General features: G+C 38.1%; 1 protein-coding gene across 3 annotated transcripts; it reads right to left on the bottom strand.

Annotated features, from left to right (window-relative positions):
• Nucleotides 1–832: 832 nt before the first annotated feature.
• Nucleotides 833–10,584, bottom strand: LOC129891308 (probable UDP-3-O-acyl-N-acetylglucosamine deacetylase 1, mitochondrial). Of its 3 annotated transcripts, none has more exons than XM_055966617.1 (7): nucleotides 10,469–10,584; nucleotides 10,067–10,378; nucleotides 4,096–4,365; nucleotides 3,708–3,809; nucleotides 2,149–2,213; nucleotides 1,713–1,857; nucleotides 833–1,389 (listed from the first exon to the last, which is right to left on the bottom strand). In XM_055966617.1, the coding sequence occupies exons 1-7, from the start codon at nucleotides 10,556–10,558 to the stop codon at nucleotides 1,336–1,338; spliced, it is 1,038 nt and encodes a 345-aa protein (XP_055822592.1). In that variant the 5' UTR covers nucleotides 10,559–10,584; the 3' UTR covers nucleotides 833–1,335. The 3 variants fall into 3 exon arrangements, with proteins under 3 accessions (XP_055822592.1, XP_055822593.1, XP_055822594.1); XM_055966618.1 differs by having other exon boundaries at nucleotides 4,159–4,365; XM_055966619.1 differs by lacking the exon at nucleotides 833–1,389 and adding an exon at nucleotides 1,445–1,593 and having other exon boundaries at nucleotides 1,709–1,857; nucleotides 4,159–4,365.
• Between the last annotated feature and the right edge of the window lie 884 nt (nucleotides 10,585–11,468).

The following is an 11,468-nucleotide window of genomic DNA, read 5'->3' as shown; positions in this document are numbered from 1 at the left end:
GAGAATTTAAGTTGTCTTATAAATTCTTTAATCTCTTCTCAAATTTTGATATGAGATTCATTTAAGATGTCATGTGCATCTCATTTATTATGTGAATTTGAGCTATGTCTTATAAAACTGTTTATTTTCTGCTTCCATTACGATGTGGGATTAGAAATTGGAGCGCAACAATAAGATACGTCACTTTCTAACAAGGAGATCATGGATTGATTAAGGTGTATAACAACCTCTTGCATAGCAATTAGCGAATTAGCAAGAGCTTGATACGTTGAACTGTCTGTTTTTATTGTGTAGAAAAATATTTTTAAATTTTATTTTAAGAAAGCAATGTGGTACGAAATAAATATGACAATGTTATGACAAAATAATAAATACTACATATGTTTGAAATGAAATGAATACTAAAAATTATTACAAACTTATAAAAATTATTAGAAACTAATTTAAAAAGATGCAAGAAAATCAAAATAAACAAATAACCAATGAAAAAAGAAAATTATGTGACATGATCGTTTCGGACCATATAGACCCCATTGAGTGCTCTTAATTAGTTATATTATTATTCCATTATATTTAAATAAAATAATAACACATTCATGAGTTTATTGTAAAAAAATGAACTTTTAGACTCTCCTTTTGTCATCTTGTGCATTATTTTATGTTCATGCCTTTTATATGTAGTTTCAAAATCTTTTTCATTTCATTTTGTGGGAAAATTAGCACATATATACCGGTAGTAATAATTATTGGCAGAGTTTTAGTTAAACATTAAGCTTAGAAATTATGACCCAAAAATCCTAGCAAACTAACTAAAAAAAGGAAAATATAAATATTCAAACTCCTAATTTCATGTTGTATATCATATATATCAGTGTATATCATACAGATTTTCATGAATATGCAAAGATATACATGCAAACATGAGATGCATGAATATACAAGGGGGAGCGGGAGGGAGGGGGAAGGGGAAACATTTTCACCCTTTTTAAGAAAAAATTCACTTGGTCATAGAATATCAGTAATATCAGTATGGGCTTCACCCATACAATCAACTCTTTTTCTTGAAGCAAGATGCTGTCAAATTAGACCACGAATTACAAATGTCTGGGAAAGTTCAATGGCTATTTTACGAGGCAATCCACATCAATATAATGAGAGCGAAGGCCCCGCGTCAATGATAGAACGTCCTGAGTATCGACTCGTGAGTCCTTTTGCCAAAGATTTGGTCAATTAGCATCCAAGTTGTCAAAAGTTGGGTCAAGTAACTCTGGTTCACAAATAGCCAACTAGTTACAGGACTCAAAGAACAACAATAGCTTGAACACCAAAACTAACTCAGTTGATTCTTGATAAGCATCGAGCGAAATTCGCATGCAGTGCATGTCCACCCTGTGTACATGAGCAGCTCAATCATCAACTAAAAAGTTACTACCAAATTGTAACACTTTTTCTACTGAATTGCACCTTTTCTTCACAGAAGTAGAACTAACAACCTTTGCTATACTGTGTGATAGTAAGCAGTGACATTAGAAAGTTCCCCATGCCAATAACAAAAGCTCAAAGTTCCGTAATAAAGCAGATGTGAGAATAAGTCTTAAACAAGAGGTCAGGCAGAGGCTAAGAGAAGGTCACGTTTTATGCTAGATAATCCTTTCCATGGTCCATCACCATTAAACAGAAAAACTAAATAATTGTAAGGCAAAGAAACAAACCTTATAAGCAATAATGTGTGCCACGGGAAGCCCTTGGTTACCACCGTGTGCCAAAAGAGAAAGATCACCTATAAGATCTAAAACCTTGTGTCTGCAAGGTTCATCACTAAAACGCAGCGGTGGATTCAGCCAGCCTCTACTTTCACTGTAGAAAAGGAGATATCATACGTGAGGTTAAATTTAAGAAAATACAACTTGTAGAAAACATAATGGGCTCAGATTGTCAGTGGTGGTGAATTTTCCATATGGAGTAGCACCCTAACAGGCATGTTATATCTGATTAAAACTACAACAAGACATGCCATGCATCCATAGGTGATACTAATTCCCAATCAAATATATCTTAAGCTTCCAAAAGTTGGATAAAGCATAGATGTTACCTAATTATAGTTTCCAGCATTCTTCCAAATCAAATTTAAAAAGAAGTGTCTCTAACCTACAAACAATGGCGTTTTTGGAGGAACCCCCCTTGATAACTCCTGATTTGCGTAGTTGTTCAACCTGGATATTAATTCAGCATAAATACTATAAAAATGAGATAAACATAACAACATGAAAGATGAGTCATCAGCTATGTTGGATTCCGCAACTACTAATGAAGGAAACTACCTTTACACTAAGTTGCACGGACTCTTCACTCTCGATGCCGTAGCCGTGTCAGATTCTCCAAAAATACACTACTTTTGAAAAATCCGACGCGTACCTGTAGACATTTTATAAGAGTCCGAGCAACATAGCCTTTACATGATAACCATTCTCTGTCTAAGGAAATGCGTTGAGAAAGGGAAGATGTATAAAACCTTTCAACGAGATAGTGCTTTTTCAACCGTCAAAATAGAATCTATTCCAAACATATACACCATGGTTCCTTACTTCGACAGGGTACAAATTTATTTTTATTGTTCACTTAAAAAAAAATTATTTTTGTTTTCCAATATATATATATTGACAACAGTGTATCGAACAAATATAATTCATTGTGATAAATGAAGTGGATCTATTTAGTTTTATTTTATGTTTTAAATTAACCAGAAAGTGTGAACGAATTTTTTTAGATTCCTCCTCTCAATGATTTTTGGTTGTCATATCTAATCTCTTTATTTCTTTTTCTTCGGATTTGATCTACACAATTTTTTCGATTAGAGGACAGATGATGAAAGATTTGAGTCCCACACCGGTTGTGGTCAGGTTACTTGGTCTTTTTGTATGATCTTGAGTAAACCTCACCTCTTGAGTTAGCTTTCGAGGTTGAGTTAGGCCCAACATTTATTTCTTTAACGTGGTATTAGAGTCAAGCCCATCCAATTCATTGTCCAAGCTCTGGTTGTCCAGTCTTGGGCATGCCGGGGGTGTTGAGTCCCACATCGGTCGTTATAGGGTTACTTGGTCTCTTTATATCGTCTTGGGCAATCCACAACTCTTGAGTTAGCTCTTGGGGTTGAGTTAGACCCAGAGTCTATTTCTTTGACAAAAGAAATAAATGCGAGAGGAGAAAGCAGGAATTGAGCTAAGTCAATTCACAATGATTTTACATCATGAAACACTACTCAGGATGTCAAGTTTCCTTTTTTACAGACTTTTTTTTTTGAAATCCTCCAAGACAGCTCCAGTGCTGAAAAAGGATCTGTGAGGTCCCATTTTGGGATGTCACGAACAAGACCAAATATCCGACTATCAGTGCTGTTACATATTTCAAGGATTCAAATTCATTTACAGGCTCAGATTTAAACCATGATGTAACATATTTATCAAAAAGAACCTCTCAAGACTACATTATGAATTTCATTGACCAGGTACCAAAGTAAAAGACATGCCGAACAAACATACTATCTCTTTGCCTCGTCCACAGATGGCATATCAAAATAAGTTCATCATGGATAAACTATTCAAAAAGGCTTCTTGTTGCCAAAGCTAGATCGTAATCTCATAGTGAAGTTCTAATACAGAAAAAAAGAGAGCTGAGAACACAGTTTGAATAAGAAGATTGGAAGTTACCTGCTCATAAATGCAAAAGGTTCTCGCAGAAGCTAGTTCTTTGGCAAAGAAATCTTTATCCAGACAGGTTAAAGAAAACCACTGACAGCCAATTTCAGGTGCCTGCAGGCAGTCAAGCCAATGGAATCCGTTTAACAGAGTTTTTCATCAAAAATAATTTGCCTAATCTTGGTAACTCAGCATGTCATAGTTTTGTCTGAGCTAATTAATAGTGGTCTTGACCATGAAGCTGTTTGCTACACAATCAATTGCTGCTCATTACACGTACAAGTTTAGCACAGGTAGCACAGCCAAGAGTTCAAATTCAATTAAAGGAAACTAGCAAAGAAACCCCTACACTATGTCAGGCAATCACAGCAATCAGTTAAATGCATGAAGATCTCCATACCATTGTCCCTCGATGTGCAAAAAAACAAAGAATAGCATAGCAGACAAACTCCCGGAAATTTACCTGTGGAAAGTCGATGCCATAGGTAATCTTGATCTTTGAATAAGGGAATGCAGCTATAAAAGAGTCATTTTTCCATACAGTTACAGGTTCTTTAAGAACAGGAGCTAATTTCTCACAGCTATTACCACTACGATCTAATGCTGCCTTCAGCCCAGCTTCTTCAATTGCGTCCACCCATTCTCTTGCTGATCCATCCAGAATAGGAACCTGTCTCAGTTTGTTTAGTTTAACAATTAGTAATTCTGCTATCCAAATATTATTCTTGATACTGCCCTTCATCTAGTCAAATAAAGATGTTTGAACACTAATTTCCATGACTAATTGCTAAGACTGACACAAAAGAAAAAAATGAGTAAGTGAAAAGCAAAATTATATGTAACGGTCCAGCCCACTAGTGATATTGTCCGTTTTGGGTCAAGGCCCGCACGGTTTTAAAACGCGTCGCTAGTGGGTAAGGCTTGCGTAATTATATACCCAACATCTCTTTTGTGTTTTGCTGATGTGGGACTTCTTATCTTAAGTTGGGGCATCACATACACCCCCTCTATGGACTCAGCGTCCTAGCAGAGGTTTGCCCCACCGCGTGGGATTTGCCTAGACTCAGCACTAAGGTTTTCCCCACCTTACCGGGATTTGCCTAAACTCGGTTGAACTCAAGCCCACTTCGACAAGGCTGACACAAGAGTGGGTATGATACCATTTGTGACGGCTCAGCCCGCTAGTGATATTGTCCACTTTGGGCTTAGGCCCACACGGCTTTAAAATGCGTCGCTAGTGAGTAAGGCCTGCTTACTTATATACCCAAATCTCTCATGTGTTTTGTCGATGTGGAACTTCTCATCTAAAGCTGGGGTGTCACATTATAGCCCCCAAGAAATCTGGCTAAAGTATTTTTTTTAATATAGTAATATAAATCTAACCTATAAATACTGTGTCTATTTCAAATTTACTACCCAAGTTGATTTTGGTGGTCAAAATAAGGAAATTTACCATCAAATTATTGTTAATGGATTTAGAATAATAAGACCAGAACTTAATCTTCTTATAAGTAATTCAATAATCTCATTAAAACAGAAGCAGCACCAAGAAGGTGCAGACTGGTACAATGAGTTACAACAACAACAACAACCCAGTGAAATCCCACAACATGGGTCTGGGGAGGGTAGAATGTACGCAGACGTTACTCCTACCAAGGTAGGACGGCTGTTTCTTGGAGACCATCGGCTCAGTAAAAGCATAAACGCATAAAAAAAAGTTAGATAAAAATAGAAAATTAAAAGCGATGTGAGAAAAACAACAAACAAATAACGAATAGATAACAAATAAATCCAAATAAATAAATCCAAATAACAAATAACAAATAACGAATAAATAAATAACGAAAGCGTCCCAGATAAAATAGAGTAATCAAAGCATAGAAAGTAATAAATAATAACAGAAATCAGAAATCAAAGCGCAAGAGATCGTAATGCACTACTACGCCTACGGATAGAGAAGAATAACGAGACTATGAACTAGCCTTCTACCCTAATGTGGGTCCTCCACACCCTCCTATCTAAGGTCATGTCCTCCGTACGCTGTAACTGCGCCATGTCCTGTCTAATCACCTCTCCCCAATACTTCTTCGGCCTACCCCTACCTCTTCTGTAACCATCCATGGCCAGCCTCTCACACCTCCGCACTGGGGCATCTGTGTCTCTCCTCTTCACATGTCCAAACCATCTCAGTCGCATTTTTCGCATCTTGTCTTCTATCGAGGTCACTCCTACCTTGTCCCGAATAGCCTCATTTCTAATTTTGTCGCTCTTGGTGTGCCCACATATCCATCTCAGCATTCTCATCTCGACAACTTTCATCTTTTGAATGTGAGAAGTCTTAACTGGCCAACACTCCGCCCCATACAACATAGTCAGTCTAACCACCACTTTGTAGAACTTGCCCTTAAGTTTTGGTGGCACCTTCTTGTCACATAGCACTCCGAAAGCGAGCCTCCATTTCATCCACCCTACCCCAATACAATGTGTGACATCACCGTCAATCTCCCCGCTGTCTTGCATGATATACCCAAGATACTTGCAACTACTTCTCTTTTGGATGGCCTGGGCACCAAGCCTAACTTCTACGCCAACCTCCTGAGGTGTCTCACTGAACTTGCACTCTAAGTACTCTGTCTTGGTCCTACTCAACTTAAACCCTTTAGACTCCAAGGTATGTCTCCAATCCTCCAGCTTAGCGTTAACTCCGCTGCGAGTCTCATCGATCAGGACTATGTCATCCGCGAAAAGCATACACCATGGCACCTCCGTTGAATTTGTCGTGTCAATCTATCTATCATCAAGGCAAATAAAAAAGGACTAAGAGTTGATCCTTGATCCAACCCCATCACCACTGGGAAGTGCTCTGAGTCCCCTCCTACTGTCCTTACCCTGGTTTTGGCTCCCTCGTACATGTCCTTGATCACCCTAATGTATGCCACAGGTACACCTTTAGCCTCCAAACATGTACATAGTATTTCTCTTGAGACTTTATCATAAGCCTTTTCTAGGTCGATGAATACCATATGCAAGTCCCTCTTCCTCTCCCTATGTTGCTCCACCAGTCTCCTCATAAGATGGATGGCTTCTGTAGTTGAGCGTCCCGACATAAATCCAAACTGGTTCTCTGAAATAGACACGTCTCTCCTCACCCTCATCTCCACCACTCTTTCCCACACTTTCATAGTATGGCTTAGTAGCTTGATACCTCTATAGTTATTGCAACTCTGGATATCCCCTTTGTTTTTGTATAGAGGGATCACTACGCTCGACCTCCATTCTTCGGACATCGTTGCCATTTTAAAGATGACATTAAATAACCTAGTCAACCACTCCAAATCTACCGAGCTCATGCTCTTCCAAAATTCTCCAGGAATCTCGTCAAGTCCGGTTGCTCTTCCCCAGCGCATCTTATGAACGGCACTCTTAACCTCCTCGACTTTAATACTCCTGCAATACCCAAAATCACGACACCTCCCTATATGTTCTAAATCTCCCAACACAAAGTCTCTGTCCCCTTCCTCATTCAAGAGTTTATGGAAGTAGGACTGTCATCTCTGTTTAATGAGGGTCTCGTCTATCAATATTTTTCCATGCTCGTCCTTAATGCACTTCACTTGGTCCACATCGCGTGCTCTTCTCACAAAAAAAAATACAAGCTCCCTGTGTGCTTTCCAGGAAGTCAAGGAAGACCAGGAAAAGGTATCTATGTTGTATACATCTATAACTTTGCACACAAAATCTAATAGATGCAGACATTGTATTTTAGGGTTAGGAAGCTACTTGTTTGGAAGAACCCGTTGTTCCTCTCCTTTCACCTAAGCCACAAATGCACACCGCAATTGTATTTCCAATCTTTATAAACTGTTTATCGGTAGTCCGTCCTGACCAGCTCCAAAGAGCCTCGCTCAAAGATCTTGGGATTACTCACTTGACATCACAGACACTGAGGGCATGTTCCATAAAGGTGTCTTGTTATCACATTACAGAGAGAAATTGTCTGTCTTCTATCTCTTTGGCAAATACAACATCCATTGAGCATGAACATACCCCTTTTCAAAATATTCACGTGAGTCATGTTTGAGCATCACCCAAGGACAATACTGTAGGGGATCACGTATGTTTGTAATAAATCATGGTAGGAGCTGACTGAACAAGTACCACATTTGCTTGCACCACCATCTCATAAATCAGTTCCTCATAGTAGGTCCTTGAACACTTACCACTTCCATTTTTAAAAAAAAATAGTCTATCAATCTTCTAATCTTGACAATTTCTTCTAAAGAATAGTTCCCCTGTCTTGTTTTACAATAAGCTATGGAAGCCTCAATTTTGCCAGCCAAGTTAAACAAATCTAGAGATTCCACTTTGAAGGGAGAATGCATTAACATCCTTGTAGTATTTGAATCATAATACTAGATAGGAGACTTATGGATTTTCTCCAAAGTGGAAAGGAATCTGCAGCAACAACGACTGGTGTCACCGGTCGTTGGGAATCCTCACAAAGCAGATGAACTTCCTTTCACCAGTCATCACAGCCTAGATATCCTCAATAGATGCAGAGCATTTCTGTTCTGGATAGCTAACCCTAGCCGTCATACTAATGTGGAAAACCCTTGCTGTTCCAACACTCATAATGGTGTATTTATACTTTTTAGGCTAGGATTTAGGAGAAGGACAAACCAATGAGCTAACGGACTAATTAGCACCCCTTATATGAGTGGACCCGACCTAATAGATATTTGAAAGACAATTATTTTAATGACATGTCAATAGCAAGGTATTATGATGACTGTCTTTGGACACCATTTGATAGTGAAGGTTCAACATTTTCTTGGTTTGGTTTGCACTCACCAGAAAATGACTTTGCATTGGCACTAACACTAGAAACAGATGTTTCAGATGCATTGCAATTACAATGCCTTATATCACTCTTGTTTGGCCCAATGCGCTAGGCATATGCAATTTCTTCCTGTTATTCGGTCTCTAGCGTGGTCATATCAGAGGCAGAGCTCGATATTTGTGGACTGCTCTGTTTCAGTATGCTGCTCTTGACTGTAGTAAAAAGAGCCTTTCAACAGCAACTCAACTTTACAGTGCTCACAATGTGTTCGCCTAAGATTGTTAAATTTATTAAATTTGAAGTGCTTAATGATTATTATACTCGATATTATACAAATCCAACCACTGACGTCTTTGATGATGCACTAGTCCTCGCTCTACATCATGATGATGTTCTAGATGCTTCTGGCCAAATTCACAGAGAAGGAATTGGACAAATTCTTCATTGGACGAACATCGTAGACAGCACTTTGAGTCTGCCCAAATTGGTGGTTGCGATTATTTACACTTGGAATTTGGATACGCTGTTGGGGTCTCAAAATGAGGAGGCCAATTCAAGAAATAGTGTATCTTGGGTCTTTGACATATCTCTTCATAGGGATAAAACTAGCTTTCTGGTTTCTTTAGCTTACAAGGAGTATGTAGTAAGAAAGGACTATATTGCACCAAAAGGGCATACAAAGTTGTTAATGAGTGTTGTATCATATATCTACAGTGTTGAGATTGTGTACTTTGAGTCACTTTATCTCCTAAAAGAGGAAGATTGGAGTCTCCCTGCTGTGAGTAGAATTTGGAGCATTGTAATGCTCATTGGTAAATTTGAAAGGGAATTGCCTATTCCTGCTTCTAACCTGTTGTTGGTAATTGATATAGCTTCCTTCATAACGCCAATGAGAATCATCACTATGATATCAATTTTGTACTACTCGAACCTTGAGAACAAGGTTCTTATTGTGGCGGGAGGTATTGTTATGAATGGGCCTGGACCAGTAATAGCAAAGCAGCCCTACACCGGATTAAGTGGCTATATCTGGGATCCCTTTGTGAGAACAAAATAGGATTATGCATATTAGGGTAAAAAGGTTAGTAGGTAGTGGAGTCTTACAGCCTTACTTTCGAGGGTTCACGTTGGTGTTTGTCATTGTGCTAGTCGTATTCATGTAATTCTAGTTTTTAATATTTATCATCATGTGTTTATTTTGTTTCGGCTACTGCGCTATTTTTTGTTGTTCATATTCTTTTCTTGTACACTTTACACTGATTCTCTTATTCATTGGTATGTTTTTGTCACTATTTTCTTCTTTTTATACCTGAAGTTGTTGCACTTGAACCTGGGTACACTCTACCATCCCAGACCCCACTTCTTGAGATTTCACTAGGTATGTTGTGTTGTGTTGTTGTGTCTATTTTGTGTATTGTGCTTGGGCAAAGTGTATGCTTCTCACCTCCAATTCTAAAATCTCCTAAAATGGAAATGTAAACAATGTTGCTTGTTAAAATATACATAAAACTGCTAGTGTTAAAGACAGTACCTCAGAGGATGGATCGTCGTGAGGATTAGAGGTTTCGATTTGCAGACAGCAATTATCAACGCCGATGGCCTCCAAAGCGGAAAGCAAGTGTTCAACGGTAGTAACAGAGTGTCCATCTTTGCACAATGTAGTACACAGCGGAGACTCCTTGACGTAATCAGTAGATGCAGGAATGACATTTGAACGGAATTGAAAGTACCTACCCTTACCGGCTAGCTCCGGTAAGATTGTAACGGTAGAAAGTTTGCCGGAGTGAAGACCGATTCCGGTGAGTTGTACAGATTTGGCTACTGTTTGCTGGATCTTACCAGTCTGCAAAAAATAAAAATGAATTATTTGTCAGTTAAACCATGATTTTTTTGTGTGTAGATAAATAGATAGAGAGAGAGAAAAAGAGAGTACGGGAATCCATGAGATTAGGCTTGAAGAGTTGCGAGCTGTGTTGAAGTGGACGGCTCGACTGAAAGCCATTAAAGGATTCTTGGACCCCATGGGTTTTTCACTTCAAGTAAATGTTACATTCATCATTTGCAAAATTAATTTAGTTTTGTGCACCTATTCTGAATTAAAAATTGGCGGAATCCGGTGGCGCTCTAAAGTTGACACCAACTTTCACTTAGATATTTCAACTAAACTTTATTCATTTTAGACATTTTAATTAAAGCCCCCCAAAATAATTCTCAAATAATGACTTTTAAGTAGAAAAAAAGGATCAATAACTTGATGACATGTAGCATTTTTTTATCGAAATAATAATTTTAAAAAAAAATAAAAAAATCAACTTCTATTAACCCTACACCCTCCCAGTGGTCTCTTCAGCACCACCCACCCCTCCCATCATCTTTTCCAACCCCAACCCCTCCCCCACCCCACCAGATCTTCATCTCCCCCACACCCACCCCAACCTTATTCATATCATCTTTAGAAAAAATTTAAAAACATTAATTTGTTTTTAGTACTAGCTCTCTAAGAACCAGAACAGAAGTAAATATACTTGAGAAGAAAGGGTTGTGGAGATCTCGCCAGTATTTTGAAGCATGTACATTCGGCTGCTGTTATTTGGCCAGTACCTATAAAAAAAGCAAAACTTTGAAGAGAAGTACAATGTAACGACTCATACACCGAGTGGATGAGTTATGTCAGAAATGTAAAAACATATCACAAGCAACCATTTGATGTTTGGAGAATTTTAAAAATCTTTGTCGATGTTTTTCGAATTATTTCGAGGATGAAGAAGGCAACAAAACAAAAAAAAAGGTGTTTAAGCTTGAGAAAATCTCGTGGCATTCGAATTCACTTTATATTTAGCTCAAATCTATTTCACCATGGATTAAAAAATGATAGCTAGAAAATGGAGAAGAAGAAGAACAAGAAAAAAATAAAATATTTATTTTTAAAAAAA

Source organism: Solanum dulcamara, chromosome 6 (genome assembly GCF_947179165.1).
Source record: "Solanum dulcamara chromosome 6, daSolDulc1.2, whole genome shotgun sequence".
NCBI classification, from domain to species: Eukaryota; Viridiplantae; Streptophyta; class Magnoliopsida; order Solanales; family Solanaceae; genus Solanum; species Solanum dulcamara.
This window is presented reverse-complemented; position numbering and strand designations above follow the sequence as displayed.